The 22,168-nt window shown below is 41.2% G+C and overlaps 1 protein-coding gene across 3 annotated transcripts; it reads left to right on the plus strand.

Moving 5' to 3' along the window:
* Nucleotides 1–1,705: 1,705 nt before the first annotated feature.
* LOC105481529 (lysosomal associated membrane protein family member 5) lies at nucleotides 1,706–21,671 on the plus strand. 3 transcript variants are annotated; one of them, XM_024792773.2, is made up of 6 exons: nucleotides 1,706–5,780; nucleotides 6,334–6,506; nucleotides 6,883–7,014; nucleotides 7,139–7,244; nucleotides 8,916–9,104; nucleotides 17,665–17,974. In XM_024792773.2, exons 1-6 carry the CDS (start codon nucleotides 5,717–5,719, stop codon nucleotides 17,721–17,723), a joined length of 723 nt encoding a protein of 240 aa, XP_024648541.1. In that variant the 5' UTR covers nucleotides 1,706–5,716; the 3' UTR covers nucleotides 17,724–17,974. The 3 variants fall into 3 exon arrangements, with proteins under 3 accessions (XP_024648541.1, XP_011739470.1, XP_011739468.1); XM_011741168.3 differs by lacking the exon at nucleotides 17,665–17,974 and adding an exon at nucleotides 19,854–20,766 and having other exon boundaries at nucleotides 1,707–5,780; XM_011741166.3 differs by lacking the exon at nucleotides 17,665–17,974 and adding an exon at nucleotides 20,787–21,671 and having other exon boundaries at nucleotides 4,673–5,780.
* Nucleotides 21,672–22,168: the final 497 nt, after the last annotated feature.

A 22,168-nucleotide genomic window follows, 5' to 3' on the forward strand; every position in this document is an offset into this window, starting at 1 on the left:
ATTTTAATAATGAAATTCCGAGCACCCACCCACATCATCCGAAGGATATTGCTTAGATTACTTCCCTACTAAGATCACTCAGAGGCTTGGGGCATGTAGTCCTGGAGCGATCCTTTAGGAAATGTATGTCGAAGACCAGAGAAATGAAGCCACTCCTTCCAGATGTTGTCGCTAATAGAGTAATACAGTCATAACTAACATATCGCTTCTTAGACTCCCATCCCATTCGCCTTTCCAATACACCCTCCTCTTTGGACTACCTTGTTACTAAAACATCTTGCTACGCTTTCACAATGAGAGAGAGAGAGAGAGAGAGAGAGAGTCCTCAACTTACATCAGAGCACCCCAGGGAATTCCAGGACTCCAGCTACAATGCCAGCAAAGCTTCAATAGGAGACAGTGGACTCTGGACTCCGCTCTCACCCTCCTTCCCAAAGGCCATTAATATAAATTTTCCTTAGTTCCAAACACATCTTCAAGTTAATATGCAGATAATTTCAGATAGACAATTAAAAGAGTAACTTGGCCGGTCACGGTGGCTTACACCTGTAATTCCAGCATTTTGGGAGGCTGAGGCAGGCAGATCATGAGGTCAGGAGTTCGAGACCTGCCTGGCCAACATAATGAAACCCCGTCTCTACTAAAAATTCAAAAAATTAGCCAGTCATGGTGGCACACACCTGTAGTCCCAGCTACTCAGGAGGCTTGAGGCAGGATAATAGTTTGAATCCAGGAGGCAGAGGTTGCAGTGAGTGAAGATTGTGCCACTGCACTCTAGCCTGGGTGACAGAGTGAGAGTCTCAAAAAGAGAGAGAGACAGAGAGAGAGAGAGAGAGAGAGAGAGAGAGAGAGAGAGAGAGAGACTAATCAAGGGAACAATGAACTCCTGTGATATCTCAGAGATTTTTAGGGTACTGCATTGTCACAGAATTCAGGTAGCAAAATATGTTACATGAGACACAGCTTGTCTAACCTTAGGCCTATTGTGACAGATATCATTTCTTGGAGAACAGACTTATTAAAGATTTTTTAAAATCCTCAAATGACTTTTAATTCAACCTTACAGAAAGGTCCCCTGCCCACAAGTTAACAAGGTTTTCCTCACTGCTGAGATAGCAGAGTGAATTGTGTATCACTGACCCAAAATGTAAGACTGACCAAAACAGTTAACTAATCACAGATTCAAAAGACAAAAATGATTTATTTGCTACTGAAATTTTGAGGAATGATTACCTGGCCCCTCACCATTTACTTATTCAGGGTTTACTATAAGGATGCTCTTCTCTATATTCCCCTATGCTGAAGGCAATTCTTCTAAATGAACTCATAAATGATTTTTTTTTCAGGACTTAGTGTGAACATAGCCAATGAAAAGGCCATCATTCTGGTGGTTTATTTCCTCTACTGGTTACCCTTATTGCAGAAATAACCATTGTTTCATTAGAGTAGATGCAGGAGACACCAAAGAAGTACTAGGATGAGGGAAATTATACCAAGGGCATGCAGACTGAGTGCATTGGAGCCTAAACTCAATTTTCCTATACTTTCCAAAGATTCTAGAGCTTAGCAATGTATGCGCAAAATATTCTGGTGCATACATTGCTCAGGCAGACACTTATTTTTGTACTCTTTGCTCTGGATCTAAACCCTTGTGGGATAGAAACTGAAAAATAATTCTTGTGCATACATTTATTTTTCAGTTTCTATCCCACAAGGGTTTAGATCCTAGAAAGGGTTGCAAAGGTCTTTGAAGGCAATGATTAAATGAAATAACTGTTCTATGACAAACTGAACACAAGAAAAGGTTTTGGTGAGTAGAAAGTCTGGCTTAACAGCTGTGTGCATCTTGCTTGTTTAAATTATTTCTGCTTCTGTTATTCGGGTGTGCTTCCATTGTCTGCGTGTGGGTTGCAGAGGGATGGCTTGATGTCTGTGGGGACAACAGAGCAAGGAGTACATTTTTACACTTTAATGTAAAGTGGACTGAAATGCCAATAAACCAAATTTCAGCTGCAACAAAGCCCAGCCTTTTCCTTTTGACGCTCATGAATATGCCTTTCTTATTAGGATTGTTCATTAATTTTCGTAATTTTGTTGCTTGATTCTACAAAAACAAGTCAATTGCTTGCACAACCAAGTATAAAAAGATGCCTCTAACAACTTGAAAAGTTTAATTTTATTTAGAATAAATTTTGCATATACCATTCTTTTACATATGCCATATGTGGGTAAATTATCAAATAAGGAAATAAAATAGGGGTTCTATAGTACTTAAGGCATTGTGAATTTAGGGCCTAATTTGCTTTTTATTGCAAATGGATAAATATGGACAGATGAAGAGTTACATCTTTGCATTGATTCCCTATTCAATAGATATTTCTTCTATCTGCATCCTTCCTTCCACCCTACATCAGTTTGTCAACTTCTTTCAAGACTCACCTTCTCCAAGAGGCCTTTTTTGGTCAATTTCAACCACTCTCCCACCTGGGATGCCTGTCTTACTTTTTTTCCCCCTAAACATTTATGCAGACACTGTGCCAGGCTAACTGGCATCTTTATGTAAATTATTATTTTTTCTCATCTAAATTGAAAGTTCTATGCAGGGGCCTCTTCTTGCACTTTTATAAAGCAGCAACCACTCAATGGCATGAGATTCATAAAGGCTAATTCAGTAAGTATCTATATGAATGGAAAAACAGCCTTTGAAGGACCTAAAGGATCTAGAGGAGATCCCAAATCCAGTGTATTTAGGTCACATCACACCGTAACAATTTCTATTGACCACCAACAGCAATAATAAAATTTGACACAGTCACCACCTATGCAGGTATACATATTTTTGTCAATTTATCCTACCATCTTTTAGACTTGAGAAATGAAAAATAGAACAAATTCTGGGAAACATTGTTAATATATTAAAATGCAATTTAATGGTAAATTTTGCTCCTTGATCACCTCTTTGCTTATTTTAGAGAACCAAAGACTTTTTTCAGAATGATTAGAAAGATATTTAATTAATGTAAGTGAAAGTTGTAGGTATAATGACCCAACTCCTATTGCAATGTATCATAGTGGATAAGATGATAAATTAATGGGCATTTGTTAGCCATGTTTAAGATTAAACATTAAAAAGTCATTGAACTGATTGTGCTTTGACAATAATCCTCCCCCCAAAAAGGGTTAAAATTGCTTCCTTTCTTTTTTCAACTCATTTGAGTACTCTAGGGTACACTCTCCAGTGTCAGCGAAGAGATCATTTATATCAGGTGTAATTTTCAAAGGAACAACCATCTGATCTGTAAATCAACTACAACATTTTAAGATCAATGACCAATGCTACTACTCATTTAATCTTTTATCATTAAGGCAGATGATAATTAATTCATTTGATCTTTTAGCAACTTATGTAATGAAGATATCTGCAATAACATGTCACAAGAGAAATTGTCATAATCTCTTATAGGTATCTCTCCTATTTGTGTAATGATAAATATCTTTTGGTTTTCAAAACATCAAGCATACCAGAAGTAGTACATATTCGGTTAGTGTTTATGGATCTATTTGTAATTTGTTTAGAATGCTTTTATATTCATTGGCCCATTTGGTCTAACTAGCCATCCTCTGAGTTATTGTACCAATTTTACAGGTGAGAAAAAATAAAATCTTTAGAAGATCACAAAAGTAATAAGTAGTGAATCCTGAACTGAAATCTACTAATTTCTGTCCTCAGAAAATACTGGAGAGAGAGAGAGAGAGAGAGAGAGAGAGAGAATAAATACTTCATTACATGTCTCATTGTTTTCCAGTTTTCCATTACTGCAGGAAAATAAGTGATTAATAATGATTGCTAACGTGAAAAAAATGTAACACATACAAATGTTATATCTTCCACTTTCAACTGGTAAGAATTGACCTTATATCAATCTTCTGTATAAAATCATTTCTGTTAAGTTCTCCTGTAAAATTTGTACCAATTCTTCTATATATAATCATCTTTGTAAAGCTCTTGAGAAATGTTTGGATGAAACACTGAAATATAAGCATGAGAGTCAAAATGTCAAAGTATAGTATCAATTTTAATATTACTTTATAATTTGAATTGCTAGTGATCTAATGATTGATATAGGAATATGTTTGAAAGCCAAAGCATTATATAGATACTTTGTGGCAGATATGTCAGAATGTGATTATATTTAAAACAGCACTCTATAAATTTCAAGAATGTGAATTAATGATAGAGATTTCAGGTTTCAGATTAATATTTGATATTGAATAAAGATTTTTATGGAAATCAAAATATGGAGTAAAAATATTATGTAAGGAGAAATGAAGATAATCTTTACAGAGTTAAAGCATGTGATTTTTGTATTTTAATTCTAACTGACCATGTGACATTTGGGAAGATCATTTAGTTTAGTTGAGCCTCAGTTTTGGGGTATGTAAAACCACAGTAACTCGTATCTTTCCTTGCCTACCTTCTAAGATTGGAGAGAATCAAATTAGATAATGCAGGTGAAATACTTTGCAATTTTCCCTTTGATATGACATTGTTTTATAACATTATATTACTGATACAACATTTATTTGCATCATGAAATATCTTCTAAGGAATAAAATATTTGGACATCACTACAATTGATGAGGACTGCATGTGTATTTTTGAAAGCTGTATTCTGATTTATAGAGCAAAAATTAAAAATAAGCAAGCTACCAAATATGTAAATATAGGAATTAGCCCAGTAATATTTGTTTTTCTGTTCCACTAGAGGCTTTAGAGTAGTATCAGTGTGTGTTTTTCTTACATAGCTATGTGACATTATTTAGGGCATAATTCTAAAATTTCTGTCCTAAGAGATAATAGATAACTCTCAAAAACTTCTGATTTGCTTGCATCCCTTCTTGGCTGAGTGGTCACGGTATAATGCAAGAGGATAGGTGATCCCAGAGTTCAGAGTCCTCATGCTCCCGGGAGCAAAATTTACAGGAAAATAAGCCCACATGGAGCTACTGCATTGTCTGATGGCTTCGTTTGAGGAGGCGTCAATTTTACTTTAAACCCATGAGCTCATTGAGAGCAAGGGAGAGAAAGGGATGTCTCCAAATTCAGGAAACTGTTGCCATAGCATTTTCTCTTCTCTATTCCTACATAGCCCTCCTCCCTCAAAGCAGCAACAATTTTTGCTCCACCGTTTTCTTCCAGGAACCAGATGCATTTTCTTTCAGGAACCAGATACCATTCCAGTGGTATGGTATCTACACCATGTAATAACTGTACCTGATAAGGAGATTTAAGAAGTCTGAGGGTGGTGTTAAGTTTCTCAGAACAGACGCATATTTGCGGATGCAATTGCAGAACAGGAAACAGAACCAGGGAGAATTTTAGGTACCCCCAAATCTCATTGGCCCTCCGCACAAGCCAAGCCACAGCCACTCCTGCCACACAATCGGATCGCTTTCAGCACTCGCAGCCGTGGACAGCTCCCTCGCCGCGCGGTCCTTTCCTCTGCAGTGAGCTGATTTGCTCTGCCAGCAGCTGTCGGTGCCGCACTCCACACGGAGTCCTAGCCAGCGCTCACAGAATACGCGCTCCCTCCCTCCTCCTTCTCTGTCCCCCGCCCCTCGCTCACCCCGGCCCACTCCAGCGGCGACTTTGAGGGATTCCCTCTCGGGCGGCCTCTGCAGTAGCACAGCTGGCCTCATTCGCTGCACTGCGAGTATGGATCTCCAAGGAAGAGCGGTCCCCAGCGTCGACAGACTTCGAGTTCTCCTGATGTTGTTCCGTGAGTAGCGATTTGGCGACGGGGAGAGGACAGGATGCACTCTGTGCAGAGAACAGAGCCGGCAAAGTAAAGCCAATTAGCTTAAGATAAAAAAATATGGCCCTTAATGTTTTGCTGGGGTTTTTTTTCTTTTTTCTTTTCTTTTAGGGGAGGAGGCAGGGCCTCCCCCGCCGGTGGCAGGGAATTCCCGTGAGAGCCATACACCTGTGTGGCATATTGCAGACAGAGCCTAGACAGGCCAGCTTCGTGAAGTCAGAGCATTGGCAAGAAATACTTAGTTTAAAATCCCAAGATGTAGAAAACGGTCAGCTATATTACAAACAAAGTCATGATTTTTAAATTATTTTTAAAATCGTATTTTCATTATTAATTAACAGGGAAGGAATGAAGCTTGTTAGACCCGGGCTAGAGAAAAGGCTCGTAGAGCGCACAGCTGCTGGCAGAGAACTTTGTCACTCCAAAGCCTGCAGACCACTGTTTCCCCACCCTAGCGCCCGAAGCGCCTGGGCTCTCTGAGTCCTGAACTGATGGAATTGTTTTGTTTGTTCCGCAGATACAATGGCTCAAATCATGGCAGAACAAGAAGTGGAAAATCTCTCAGGCCTTTCCACTAACCCTGAAAAAGATATATTTGTGGTGCGGGAAAATGGGACGACGTGTCTCATGGCAGAGTTTGCAGCCAAATTTATTGTACCTTATGATGTGTGGGCCAGCAATTACGTAGATGTAAGGAATCTTTTCCCCCTCAGCTTCCTCCTAGGGCTCCAGGGCGAAGGGCACCCTTCCTCAAGGCCCTTCGGAAACCTGGGTTGCCCGCCTTCTTCCCCACACCCCTGCAGGCTGCTCCCGAATGCTGCATGGGGATTCCAGCTTGTAATGCCTTCTGCTCCCCTGCCTGCTTTGAAAGTAAACCCCCTTCTCTCCGCTTCCCTATCGGCCGGGGCTGCACGTAGAGCATCTAACTGCATGTTCCCGGAACCTGGGATGCGCGCGCGCAAAGGAGCGCCCAAGCGTGCAACCCAGAGTTTGGACGCGCCGCCCTTTACAGCCCCCGCCCCAGGGCCGGGCGAGCTGAGGGGGCGCGGGGCGTCTGTGTTCCCAGCTGATCACAGAACAGGCTGATATCGCACTGACCCGGGGAGCTGAGGTGAAGGGCCGCTGTGGCCACAGCGAGTCGGAGCTGCAAGTGTTCTGGGTGGATCGCGCCTACGCACTCAAAATGCTCTTTGTAAAGGTAACTCCGAGCCCAGCGGGCAGAGGGGACGCAGGCTGCGCGTGGGTGTGGGAAGTGGCGGGCCCCGGGTTTAAGAACCCAGACGCTGCGGGGGCGATTGAAGCGCGCCTCCCTGGCTCAACAGGAAAGCCACAACACGTCCAAGGGACCTGAGGCGACTTGGAGGCTGAGCAAAGTGCAGTTTGTCTACGACTCCTCCGAGAAGACCCACTTCAAAGATGCAGTCAGTGGTGAGTAGAGGCCGGCATGGCTGGGGAAGGAGCCTGGGAACTCGCAGAGCAGACTTGGAGAGAGAATTCCTCAGGGTTTTGGAAACCATTCCAGGCTTTGCGCTCCGAGGCCAAGTCTTTCTCGGCTTGCTCTTTAGGGCGGAAGAGGCGGGAGTGCCCATGAGTCTTCTGGGTCTCAGGCCTTGCAGATCCGCCAGGAACCACAGGCATGGGTACCCAAACGTCACCCGTGGCCTGATCCTAGATGAGAAGTCCCTTGAAGATCTGCCGTTCCCTGGTGCTTCAAAACGACCTCTTATGATTTGGCCTTTGAAGGACCACGGAGAAGGGCAAAGCTGCATTTTAATTTTCTTCCGCACCCTGGTTTTGTTTCTTATGCGCTAAAACTGCAAGGGGGCAGTGCGACTTTCCTTTTCGGTCAGGATGTGACGGCCTTCAGTGTCTTTTTGCGCATGGCAGCGTGGCTCGCACGGGATATTCAGTCATCGACTGCAGCCAGCTGAGAGTGGACTCTGCACCATGTATAATTTACTAGCGTTTCTGGCCCATCCCTCTGACAACTCACCCAGATCCTCCTCGGCAAAAGGAGCGTTCATCCCCCAAATAACAATATTCCTATCTGCAGAAACCATCAAAGACCACATTTAAATTTATTTTATTCTTTATAAGTTGTCTGTTTCACTCTTAATGAGGCCTTTCATCACCCAGGCACCTGAGTTGGGAAAGGATTTTTAATGAATACATAAAAATGCATGTGTCATCTTTCCCTTTTCACCCCTTTTTGTCATCACAGTAAAAGGAGGATTTTTTCTTTTTCATCAAAGTTTACATGCAGGATGTCCCCCAGTTAAATTCGACCAAAAAGGAAAAAGGAAAACTCAGACTTAGGTCAGAAAATGAGCAATGGGACGCAGGCCTTCAGAGGGGATGTATGTGTGTAAGGACAAGCATCCAGTGGACCAGCAATCTGTCCGGCTTTGTCAGGCCCATGTGAAATGTAGAAAACCAAGTCACTGTTCCTTCTGTGTCTTTGGAATCTCCATCATTAGGGATTTTTTTTTTTTCTTTTTTGAAATGAGTTCTCACTCTGTCCCCATGGTGGAGTGCAGTGGCACCATCATAGATCACCGCAGCCTGGAGTGAGTTACTGGGTTCAAGAGATTCTCCCACCCCAGTTTCCCCAGATACAGGCCTGCATCACCATGCCAGACTAATTTTGTAATGTGTGTGTGTGTGTGTGTTCTTGTGTGTATTTGCAGAGATGGGGTCTCACTATGTTGCTCAGGCTGGTCTAGAAATCTTGGGCTCAAACGATCCTCCCACCTTGACCTCCGAAAGTTCTGGCATTACAGGCAGGACCCACCATGCCCGGCCTAGGTTTTATTCAGTAACAAGGGTTGAGTTTTTAGGTATCACTCTCCTCTTCAAAACAGGAATTCTGAATTAATATTGAAAGAGCCCTGGCTCTCAAGAGAATAGGTGTGTTTGTCTTTCATCACCACTTGATGCCATTTGTAGAGCCCTTAGCCCTACAAGGGAACAGAGAGGACAGGAGGGGTGTGGGGTCTGAAACTGAGAGGCAACAACCACCTCTCTGGCACATTAGGTTAGGAACAATGAGAGTTCTGCCAGCAAGCGGGGCCTAACTATTGCTTTGGGATCTTGCTGTAGCTGGGAAGCACACAGCCAACTCGCACCACCTCTCTGCCTTGGTCACCCCCGCTGGGAAGTCCTATGAGTGTCAAGCTCAACAAACCATTTCACTAGCCTCTAGTGATCCACAGAAGATGGTCACCATGATCCTGTCTGCGGTCCACATCCAACCTTTTGACATTATCTCAGATTTTGTCTTCAGTGAAGGTAAGCTGGTGGGGGATGGAGGGGAAGAAGACCTAGTTTATTTCAGGAAGGATGGGAGAGGGACCTACCAGGGCCCCAGGATGTTACCACTTGGATTTCCTCTAGGTTGAAATGACACTGCCTGTCTCTTTAATAATTTTCAAAGACTAAAAAAACAATAAGCTGAATGTATGAACTTTTCTCAGTAGTTCTTTCTTTCTCCCTCCCAACCTCCTCCCTGTCTTCCTTCACTTTAGTCCTTTCTTCTCTATCTCCCTTTGTTTCCTCCTTCTTCTTTTCTTTACCTTCTTCCCTTCCTTCTTATATTTCATCTTTCCCTCTCTCCCCATCTTCTTTCCTTTGTCAAAAGATGAGCCTTTATAGGGAGAAAGATTTAAAAAGTCACTTTGGAAAAAAACTGTAATTTTGATGCAAACTTCCCAAGGAGAAAGCAGCTAAAATCTTTAAGAAGTTAGTTAATCTAGAGAGCTACAGATGGGGGAAGGGTCTTTGCCTTTCTGGGCTTCAGTTTCTTCTTGTTCTCTTGGATACTTCTAGCTGAAGCTTCTGCTGCTGTGAGTCCAAGTTTCTGTGCATCCAGAATGCAGTAGGGGTGGGTGTGTATGCATAGGTCTTAGACTCAGAAGTCTTTCCACCAAGCACCTTCAGGAGGAGGATGTCCTTAAGCTCCAGGGAGGGAAGGGTTCCTGAAGGCTGAGCCATTTAACCCCAGCTGCTTCTGCTGAGAGTGTGGAACAAGGCTGTCTCTCAGTGTGTGCAGCCCCTGAAAGGGGACCCAGCTGTGCTGTGGCAGGTTCAGGTCAACCACATTCTTTCATTCTCAGCACCCCCGCAGAGGTAGGGCACAAGGGGAGTCAAAATTTCTGCAATTTGCTCAAGTCCGGCAACAATTTACTTTAGGCAAGTGTGGGATAAGTGGATTCATGTCATTTATTCTCTCTCCCTCACAAAGGAGGTTATTACATTTTATATTCTGTTTATTCTACATGGATAAAAAAAATCAGAAAAAATTTTGATTGCTTTGTTTGTGCCTTTCTTTTGGTTGGAGACCCCCAGTGAATACAACAATCCCAATGTTCAGGATATTAGAGAATCTCCACCTTTTTCATCTATGATCATTTTCCAAGGTATCTAGCTTTCATAAAATGCAGCGTCCACTCAACCTATTACTGAACAGAATGCACCACCCTCCACCTTGATTATTGAGAAGGCATTTAAGAAGTCCTAAGTTAAATTGTCTTCAAGAAAAGGGCCCATTTCTTATTCATTTTTATATTATTAGCACCTAATACACAGTGCTTGGCATATTGCAGATATCCAGTTAACTCTGACTGAGTTTATATTTTGACGGTGTGGATTTAATTAGTAGAGACTTCCAAATGCTGCCATATCATGCAAATCAGAATGTCATATATTTAGTAAAGCAGTGTCACACTTACCTGTTCAGGTGTAAGTCTAGGTTATCCCATGTTAATGTATTTTCTACAAAGTTGGAGCTACTAAACTGTGTCAAGACCTTAACAGGTTTTTAAAATCCTTTTGTTTATGGAAGTATTTATAAAATGTAATAGTGTCTTTCTTAAACTGAAAATATTAAGCATAATCAAATATAATTTGACTTATTATGATTATTGATGACAAGGAATTTATTATGAAAATAATTGGACTATGTAATGTCACTTCCTAGTGCCCAGGACCCTGCCATAAATGTTTTTGAGTTTATATGGGTACTCTTAATAGTTTATAATGACTTTCTAGTTTTTGCTGATTAGCTGTTACTAGGCATTTCTTTACTTCTTGTTACCACTGCTGCTATAATTGCTGCTTCTCCTAGCTCCTTACCATTCTGTGTTATCTCTAAGTCATTGCTTAGAATGAGAAATTCTTAGAGTGAGAAAATGCTTCTTCACTGCAGGCTGAGACTTTAGCTCAAAAGCCCGATGGCACCAAACAGGCTCTGGCCTGAGAAATCAAACCTCATAGATTTTTAGAACTGTTTATAAAGTAAGAATAAATAAGCACTGAATAAGGAGCAGAGCCACTTTCCTAAAACTCCATACAATTCATTGCATAGAGTAAACGGTATCTTTTCTTTTAAAACCAATTTTGATCCACTTCAAGGTTCTAGATAGGGAAGGCTGCTGGATAGATAGAGAGTTTATAACCACATATAACTTCCTAAATGCGAATAGAGAAGTCACAAGCAAATGACACTTGTCTCACTCCAGGCTTTTCTGGCTAATAATTAGGATGTTCTCTTGTGTATGGTGTCCCCGGGCTTACCCCTTGACATTCCTGGGAGGTGGCAAGCCTCATTCAGAATCGCACACTGGATCAGTGTGCCTTTGTGTGACTGCATTTTTTTTGTTCCTGGCTCCTCCTGTCTGTGCCTCTCAGCACCTGCCCCGACTGTGTTTTGTAAGAGATCATTATTTTCGATTTGGTGGAATTTTAAAGATTCCTTTTGGTTGCCTTTTCAGGATCTAGCACTGGGCCTTTGTCCCCAGAATAGAAGCTCAGGGGGCTTTTAGTGTGTGTGTGTGTGTGTGAGTGGAATATGCTTGCATGGGGAGGGAGTATTATGTCATATATCTGCACACCTACTGCAGGGGTGTGTCTGTGTGTTCGTGTGTGTGTATGTGTTTGTGTGTGTGTTTGTGTGTTCATGTGTTTGGACCGTGGCCATTGTCCAGCACAGCATAATGGTTTCCTGCAAAGAGTCTATTCCTTGTGTAAGGGGGTCATACCTGGCAGTCTTCACATCTGTCTACTGAATAGACTTTATAAGAAAATCAAGAAAGGGTCCATAAAGTCAGTATGTGGACACTCACAAGGGCTGAGAGCAGTCCAAATGGAGGTTGACATCTTTATCACACGAGTCCCTTTAGTGCATTGTACTTGGCTACTACACTGATCCCCAAACAAAAGTCTCAGCCCAGCAATCTGCTCATGAACCTTCAGCTGCAATGTGCAATGACTGTGGTGATATTGTTAGCACTCAGAGTTGGGTTCACTTAGGTCTGGGAGTGGACCCCAAGAAGCTCTGTTGCTAGCAAGGTCTCAGGTGATGCTGCTGGCCCATGGAGCACTATAGAGAGTTTGAAGGATTAAGGGCACAATACGCTTCTTTGGAAGACACTTGGACAGGGTTTTATGAGAAGGGAAGCCCCTCACAGCAGGAGACTGTCCAGAGGGAGGCTTATGGGACCGCCATCCAGAAAAAGAAGAGGACAAGGGAATGGCCAAAGCAGAGGGGCTTTGGAGAGGGGTTTATGAGTCTAGGTGACATCTGCTCAGCGGCACAGCAGGGAGTCCATGGGTCCCAGAGCTTCTAGAGGTAGCAGTGCCTTGGGGCCTTATAACTCCAAGGCCCTGTCTTTTCAATGGGTAACAGCTGTTGCATGAGGTTTCAAGGAGTATGCAAAGCAGGCAGGCTCTAAACAGCTGCAAATTTTCTTGTTTAAGCTATTTTAAAAATAATTGGATGTGTAAAAATGTGGGAGTTTGGTGCCAACAGGCTTTTAAGCTAAAGTCTCAGCCTGCAGTGAAGAAATACACCACCTACAGGTCAATACACAGAGGCCATCTTTGGCTCATTTATTTACCAAATACACTTTGTACAGCAACTATCACCCCTGCAATAGACGCTATCACCCCTGCAATAGAAGCTATCACCCCTGCAATCTGAGGCACTCTGTTTCTCTTTTGGGGTTGATTACCTTGTTCTTCCACAATTAATTCTTGAGGGCCTCATCAAAGGCCCGCAATTCCCTTGGAGAGCCCCATGTGATTTCTGGCTGAGATGGGATGGGGGATGTGTCGCTGGGAGGGAACAAACCAGCCTGAGTATTCTAATAGCTTGAGTAAAAAGAAACTTATGTACTATGTCAGAAACAACATAATAGAATAGGAAGGCTACCTCTATTTCCCTTTATTCAGGATTCAGGTCTCTCAGGCATTTAAAAGACATCACCTATAGGTTGGTCCCTTTTTAATTATCTCTCAAGGGGCAAACAAAACAAACCAAAACAAACAAACAGAACTGCAGAAAGATACTGAGATCCCCATTTACAATGGAGCAGCTGAGACTCGGGGAGGTGAAGTGACTTGGTGAAGGCTTCCCTCCTAGAACCTGTCTTTGTGAGTATCAGAGCTTTTGTCCTTAGTATCTGAGGGCCACGGCTGCTCCTGCTGAGTAGCTATCATCAGCATGTGAGTGTGAGAGGCATTTACAGAGTTTGTTGGGTACCCCAAATTCATGAGCTTTTTAATATTGTTTCTAGCATCATGATTGGGAAATGCCACTTAATCTGTATTTTACCTGGATCTGTGGGAACTTTAGTGTTAGTGGAAATGAACATGGCTTACGTTTCTCTATCCACCAGCCCCCCAGTAGAGCATCCTGTGGCAAGCTGTCATGTCACAAACGCATGAAGGGTTTGCTGATCCAGAAAGTTTTGTAGACCTGTGATTTACCTGGCACTTCCCTGTCAAGACACATGCTACCCTAGACAGTTGGTCCTCAAGGCTTCCTGAGTAAGCAGCCAAAGGGAAATAATCTGTTATGAACACAGCTGAGAATTGTGTTGAGGACTCCAAGATGGAGCCCCAGCCTTCAGCCATGGAGTTAGCCAGTCATAGAATTTCTTGCTTCGGATACTGTCCTCTGGAGACAGCATAGGATATGTCTCAGAATTATCTCACCTGAGGGTGAGAAAACCAGTGTTTACCCACCAAGTGCCATCTATCACTGATGGTCACTGTGGAAGCATGAACTCCCTGGGACTTCTGACCTACTCTGTAGTCAAAACCCATTGGGATATATGGGACTGGTGAATGCCGAAAGAAGACTGGGCAGTGTCTGTGTCCACTACACCTAGGTACTGGGATATAAGAACTTTTTCTGCCTCGCTGAAACTTTCAGTCTAGTGGGATAGGTTATATACAATGCAAGTGGGATAGGGTGTATACAGTGCAAGTCATGTTCCTGGCATACAGTGGCATCAAACAATACTTGCTCTTATTATTTTTTTTCTTCTCCAATACTTAAATCTTTTTTTTTTTTTTGAGATGGGAGTCAAGGCTGGCCTTGAACTCCTGGGCATAAGCAATCTTCCCACCTCAGTCTCCCAAATAGCTGGGTGGTGATGCCACTGTGTCTAGCGAATGCTTACATCTCAATGAGGGTATCAGCTTGTCTCCAGTCAAAGGTCTCGACAGCCCATTCACCTTAACAACTTCTCAGTATACAAAATACATTTGGCTGATGTGACAGGAGTCCAGAGCCAGCCCAGGGAACATACGGAAAGAGGGTCAAACCCTTTCTCTATCTTGCCTTGCCAAACAATAAGGGAAGCACAGCCCACAAAAAGCTTGCCCTCCTCTTCAAACGGTTTCTGTCCATGGTGCTAGGAGAGCCTGGGGAAGCAGAGAGCTTGCCTCTGCTTCCCTTGCCTATCCCAAAGCTGTTCATTGGGGGTGCAATGAAGCACTCTTGTAGTTTATCTGAGGGAGTCAATATAATTTTAAAATGCTGTCGTGAAATAAAACACTTATCTAGCAACCAGTACCTAAGATAAATTATGATTTTAGTGGGTACGCTTGGGTTAAGGGTTGAGAAGACTTTTGTTGGCAACTGGCAGCCACAGATTATTAATTTATTGTTTGTTTTGTCTTCATCTGGTTCTTTCCAATGATGAGGCTGATTTTTGTCTCTTCCAGCCAAGGCCACTTACCCTGGGCCCCTGTTGTGTGTACTCTGGAGCCTTGAGTCCACCAAGAGCAGAGGCATGAGGGACCCTAAGTCCTGTGGAGGTGGACAGGGAGTCAGGGGTTCAGGGAGAGCAGAAGCCAGATGAGGTCTGGGCTAAGCCAACAGATATTCTTCTCCCTGGCAGAAATCAGAGGAGATTTCTGCAGATACAAAACAAGGAAGCTTGTTTTGTAATCTGCGGGTTGCATAATCAGTTTACAGTATAAGATTTTAACCCTGGGGTATATATGGTTTATAGATAGAATTCAGAGGAAAAGATTTCTATCTTTATTTTCACTAACTTCTGATTAATATTTAGCACTTCCTTTGTTTACAAATGAAGGTGACAGACCACAGTAGTACTAGCAGTACCTGTGACTGTCACCAATAGACATCATAGGTATTTTCATCTCACATTAGTTTGTGCAGATCTTGCAAAGTAACATTTATGCTTCTCACCACTTTATAATCGTAACCAACATGTATGTGTTCCAATAAGGAAGTACATATGTTGCTGTATCTGAAATTCTTTTAAAAATATGTGATGACTGAATTTCACTTTCCCTTGTAATTGTGTTTATTTTTTATGTATTCATAAACATTATTCTGAGAAGGGGTCCTTAGTTTTATTATACTTGCACAAAAAAGATTACAACCTTTTCTTAGTAGGTCATGAACAGCATTGTTTTAAATGAAACAGAATAGAATAGAGCAGAAATTATTAGATGCATAAAGCAAGGATAACTATTGTTTGTCAAACTTCTGCTTTAGGTCTCTGTGTGTACATATGCTCTAAGCTGCCACGTAAAATATTGTTTTTTTTTTCCATGGGTCATAGGCAGAGATTAAAAGCACTGTCTTAAGCCTGAAAGAGAAAAGCATGTCCTGCTTTTATGGGTTCATAATCCCTCATTTAAAACCCAGATCGAACTAAAAAAACAAAAACAAAAAAACAAAAAACCTTGGCGCTAGATGGTTTTCAGAATTCAGAATATTTTAGACTTTAGGAAGACTATGCAGTGCACAGTTTATAGATTACATAAGACCACAGAAGAGTCAAGGCAGCCCCATGCAATCAAACATACTAATATCTCTGTTTCCTGTGGTGTAACATGTGAAACGTCATACTAAGTAGGATGACTGAAAACTGCAAGCAGCCTCACATTAGACTAAGTCAGGTTTTGCTGCCAAACAAGTGATTACAAAGTACTTTTTGTTTTCAGAGCTTTGCAGATTTTGAAACAGTGGATAAGAGAGTGGGCTCAGGAATTCCTTTTTATTTGACCACTTACTGGATAGGGGTTGGTAAGTGAGGGATTTAGTATTAGCTATGATACTTTTTGACATCTTTGTAGTTGGTATCCTCTATATATTGCCCTTTTCGTGGTGTGATTAATTCTATTTTTTTCCTAACGCAACAAAAGATAATCATCTGAGAAATAAATCATGATAGCATTCTAAGCATATTTTTTCTTTCCCTTTCTTTTACCATACTGTATCAACTTTTCTCTATTTTTCTTAAAGAACGGGATATGAGACATTCTTTTTACTATCCATTTAGAAACAATACATTTGGTACTTGAGCTCCAAAGGCTCCCGTACTTAAAAGAAGTACATAGAAGACTTAAATGTGTAAGACTTCTATTTTTATAGTGAACAATGATAGAAAAGCTACTCTGTGCCAGGCACTGTGCTTGGCCTTCTGTAGTATGACATTTGACACTCACAGCAACCCTGTAAAGTACGTGTCATCTCGATTTTACAGGAAACTGAAGCTTAGTAGATTAAGAGACTCGCCCAGGGTGACAGTGGAAGATCTGGGATCTGAACCCACTATCATCTCTTTCCCTCACAATGTTCCATTACATCTACTCCCTCTTGATGTGATAATCTGGATCTATGGAACCACTAAAAGTTCATGTATATCTCTATTTCTACAACTATATCTATCTGTATATCTATTTATTCATTGTTATGGTACAAACCAAGAGAAAAGAGAAAACATGACTTTACAAATTGGTCAAGGTCGTTTGGTGCCCCATTCCCGGATTCTTCCCAATCCAACTCCAACCTCCCTTCCTCCTGAAGCTTTCTTAACTCACCACCCTCCCTGTCCTGAATACCTGTAGTTGGGGCCACACAGAACATCACCTGTCCATGTTCTCCAGTGGTTTTGCTACGTAAGCTCTTGCTCCCAGACACAACTCTTTCTCCATTGCCTCTCCCATTCTGCCTAGGGAGATAGATGTTGTATTTGGGGCTCCTGGCTGATTGTGTGCCTGGGCAACTAGAGTGTAAGCAGGGAGAAGTGAGCTAAAACCATGGTCTGACAGTCTGGGTAACTATGAAATTGCTCTGCAGGGGAGAGAGTTAAGAAGAGAAGAGACACAGGATAGGGCCACAAGGGCAACCTTGTAAAGATGCCTGGGGTCTGCTCAAGTAGCAGCCTGGAATGGTGCACAGAAGAGAGTCTGAAGGTCCTGAGGTCTTTGCTATTTTTTTGTGAGATAATTTATTTTTTTATTTTTACCATTTAAAACAGACTTAACCTTATTACTAAATAATTTGAAATCAGTGTATTTCTTCTTAATATTTTAAAAATTATTTGCTTCTATTCAATGTATTGTATTAAGTAAGAAAAAATTGCATGAGGTTGCCACTAGCGCCTGCAAACCAATCAAGCCCTGCAATCTGTGTTAAACATTACATGGGCAACAGGGTGTTATCATGAGGAAAATAAATAACCTTTGTTGTTAACAAAATTCCTACCCCACATGATCCCATTTCTATTCATTGTTCTCTTCAAAGAGGCAATATGGTATCATATTGGAGAAGAAGACCGCAATGCTGGCATCATGAAGTTCTAGGTCTGCCACTCTTTCTGATACACTGTGATACAATCTGATACATTGCTCAGGTCTTGTCCCTGGAGCAATGGATGTGTCGGTCCAGTCTGACCCTCAAAGTGTTGGGACTCATTAGAATGGAATCAAATAGTGGGGGAAAAAGTTCCCTGCAAATTCTTTTCCAACCTTTTGGTTATAATAAGAAGAAAGGCTCAGTTTAGTCCTAATAAGTCCTTAACATTTCTTTACCATTTGCCAAACTATCTTTTAAAAAAGCTATTTCTAGAAGAATGTCTTTTTCTATTATATATATGTATATTGTATAGATACATATACATATATGTATTTTTATACACATATACACATATGAAAAGTTGTTTTTAGGCACAATTATTGTATGCATTTAAGCATGTAATTTAATAAATATTGACTTATGAATACACCTGTGAAGCCATCACCACAATCAAGAAATCAACATATTCATCACCCTGGAAAGCTTCCTTGTGCCCCTTTGTAATAAGTATCCAGCTCGTTGAATTTTCAGATGCTGGATGAACCTCTGCAACCAGCATGCAGATCAGGAAACCGAACTGACAAACTCTCCTTTCTGCTCCACCTTGGGATTCTGCAGCCTTTTAATGCCAGTAGTTTAGGTCTGTTAAGTGCTGCCCCAACTATAGTGTTAAGTTGTTTGAGTTCAGATCAGACTTCATTTACCCCTGTGCAAACCACTTATCATCGTTATGACTTGATTACCTTATGTGTAAAATGAGTATAATAATATTGTGTACCTCAGAGGGTTAACCAGATAATCTTTGTGCTTAGAACTGACTGTTAATTTAGGGACTAGGAATGTCAAGTATACAGTTTTCAAAAGCTGTATATGTGAAAGTAAGTCTCCACTAATTATTATTAGAGAGAAAAGCTCATCCCTTTTCCTTTCTGCTGATCTCAGGCAAGGTAAGAGAAGGGACTATGTCAATAGAGATTCTGGAGGAGACTGGCATACAGTAGGTACTTAATAAATGTTTACTTGGTCATCTGGACTTTAAAAACTTGGACTTTATGAAGAGACATGTAAAGCTTGTTTATTTTTCACTTGTGGCTCCTGATTTTGGTTAAAAGGACACCAGTTACCCACAAGAAGCAAATGAGCCTGTTCTGGTTTCTAGGAATGCAATTCTGGTTAGCCTGACAAACTGACCACTAGAATGTCTCCCAAGAATAGTTTTTTGTTGTTGGTGGTTCTATGTAAAAAAATGGAGACTCAGCACTACGAAGCTATCTTGAATTTTAGGAGGGTGAAAAATAAATCAATGCTGAGGTGCTGCTAACATTTGTGTTCTTGATCTAGATGTTGGTTACATGAGATGTTCGTTTGTAAAAATTCATCAAGCTCTACACTTACTTAAAAATTATAGTATAATTTACATATATTACATGCACCCCTATGTTTATCCCAGCATTATTCACGATAGCAAAGTTATGGAATCAACCTAAGTGTCCATCAACAGATGAACACTTAAACAGATAAAGAAAATGTGGTGTGTATACACAATTGAATACTATTCAGCCATTGAAAAGAGTGAGATCGTGTCATTTGCAACAATGTGGATGGCACTGGAACATTGCATTAAGTGAAATAAGTCAAACACAGAAAGACAAATATTGCATGTGTTCACATGTGGGAGCTCAATAGATTGACCTCAGGGAGGTAGAGAGATACCAGAGGCTGGGAAGGATATGGGGGTGTGTGTGTGTGTGTGTGTGTGTGTGTTTTGGGGAGAATGGACTAAAGAGAGGTCGGTAATTGAGTACAAACATAGAGTTAGATAGGCATAAGTTCTAATATTCAATAGCAGAGTAGGGTGACTATAGTTAACAACCATGTGTTGTACATTTCAAAATAGCCAGAAGTGAGGACTTGAAACATTCTCCACACATAGAAATGATAAATTCTGGAGGTGATGAATATCCTAAATTCCCTGACTTGATCGTTACAGTGTATGCATGTAACAAAATATCACATGTATCCCATAAAAATGTATGATTAGTGTGTATAAATAAAAAATAACACAGTAATAAACAAATCTAAAATGTATGGTTTAATGCTTTTGTACCTATATTTGCAACCATGTGAACATCACCTAGATCAAGATCTACAATATTTCCATCACAGGTGAGAGTTCCCTTGTGTTCCTTTCCCCAGATATAAGCACATTCTGACTTCTATCACCACAAAGTTAGTTTTACCTGTTCTTGAACTTCATATAAATGGAATCATACAGTATGTATACACTCTTTTGTGTCTGGCAATTTTGTGTCAGCATAATATTTCTGAGATGTACTCATTTTGTTATGTGTAGCCATAGTTCATTCCTTTTTATTAGTGACTAGTGTTCCATTATATGACTATATGCCACAATTTATCCATTCCATTTTGATGGACATTTTGGTTGTTTCCAGTTTTAGGCTATTATGAATAAAGCTGCTACGAACATTTATGTTCGAGTCTTTTTGTGTTCTTTATGTTTTCATTTTCCTTGGGTAAATACCTAGGAATGGGATGCTGCGTATGTTTGTCTTTATTAGAAATTATCGAACGGTTTTGCAGAGTGGTCACGACATTTTTCAACAGGGGTGTTACGAGTTCCAGTCATTCCACATCATCACCAACACTTGGTATTTTCAGTCTTTTTGAAACTTATATATTTTTATACAATGTATTATGTGTACATATTACTTTAATAAAAAGTTAAAAATGAATCAACAATAAAAATGATGATGATTGTGTCTAATGGTGAAACTCTGAACCTTTAAATAGATTACCTGGATGGTTTGTTGACATCTGCCAGGAATCCAATAATTAAATGTTGTCCTATTTAATTGATGCATTTTTATTATACATTATGTAGAAAGATTAAGTGTTAACCTTCGGGTTGGTTAGGGAAAACTGTTTCTGAAAAATAGTCCCAAAGCTTCCTTGAGAAATCTTTTTACTTCCATTTCCCTTTTTGTTTTGTAGAACTTATGATTCAGAATATTTTGACCAGAGCTCACTGCTTTTCTTCTTTCCCATTTCAGAGCATAAATGCCCAGTGGATGAGCGGGAGCAACTGGAAGAAACCTTGCCCCTGATTTTGGGGCTCATCTTGGGCCTCGTCATTGTGGTAACACTCGCAATTTACCACGTCCACCACAAAATGACTGCCAACCAGGTGCAGATCCCTCGGGACAGATCCCAGTATAAGCACATGGGCTAGGGACCATTAGGCAGGCACCCCCTAGTCCTGCTCCCCTAACTGGATCAGGTAGAACAACAAAAGCACTTTCCCACCTCGTACACGAGATACACCAACATAGCTACAATCAAACAGGCCTGGGTATCCGAGGCTTGCTTGGCTTGTGTCCGTGCTTGAACCCAGGGATGGGGAAGACTCTTTTGGATTTGTAGGGTGAAATGGCAATTATTCTTTCCATGCTGGGGAGGAGGGAAGGAGTGGCTCACACAGCTTTCATGCTCATGGTGGCTTGGCTTTGACTCTCCAAAGAGCAACAAATGCCACTTGGAGCTGTATCTGGCCCCACAGTTTAGGGATTGAAAACATGGTTCTTTGAGGAGGAAACCCCTTTAGGTTCAGAAGAATAGGGGTTGCTTTGCTCCCTCGGACACAGCTGGCTTATCCTATACAGTTGTCAATGCACACAAAATACAACCTCATGCTCCCTGCAGCAAGACCCCTGAAAGTGATTCATGCTTCTGGCTGGCATTCTGCATGTTTAGTGATTGTCTTGGGAATGTTTCACTGCTACCCGCATCCAGTGACTTTGCAGCACAAGAACACGATTAATGTAACTATGCAGAGTTGTTTGGACTTCTTAATGTGCCAGGTCCAAGTCAGGGGACCTGAAGAATCAATCTGTGTGAGTTTGTTTTTCAAAATGAATTAAAACACACTATTCTCTGGCCTTCGGCTGCTTTCTTGAAACAAGAAAACAAAGCTAAAATGGTTTCTTTGGCATCCAGATGAGAAAGAGGAAAAGATGAAGACGGATTTTGCATGTTTGCAAGAGGAAAAGTAAAGAGAGGGCAGGGAAACAATGAGGGGGAAGTTGGCTTCTCTAGGTGAAAAAAACATGGATTTTTGTTTTGGCAAATATAAATAGTTTTAATAATGGCCCTTTTGACCAGTTGATCTAATATTGCTTCTGATGCTTCTTGGTCTTGAGTTTGGCATTTCACTTTGGGTTAAAAAGGTGGACTGGACGTAGTAGCCTAAGTTGAGTTCTATTTGAAGGAAAATTCCTAGAGAAATGCACATAGTTTGAATTTCATTCACTTTCTAAATAGTCATTTTTTCCCCAGAATGTCTGAGTGGGAGTAGGGAAAAATCTTTTCTTTGGTTTTAGAGTAGGATTCTCTCCCTCCACATATACAGTCTCCACCATATGAGAGGCAGCTCCTA

The sequence above is a fragment of the Macaca nemestrina genome, chromosome 15 (assembly GCF_043159975.1).
Source record: "Macaca nemestrina isolate mMacNem1 chromosome 15, mMacNem.hap1, whole genome shotgun sequence".
Taxonomy (NCBI): domain Eukaryota; kingdom Metazoa; phylum Chordata; class Mammalia; order Primates; family Cercopithecidae; genus Macaca; species Macaca nemestrina.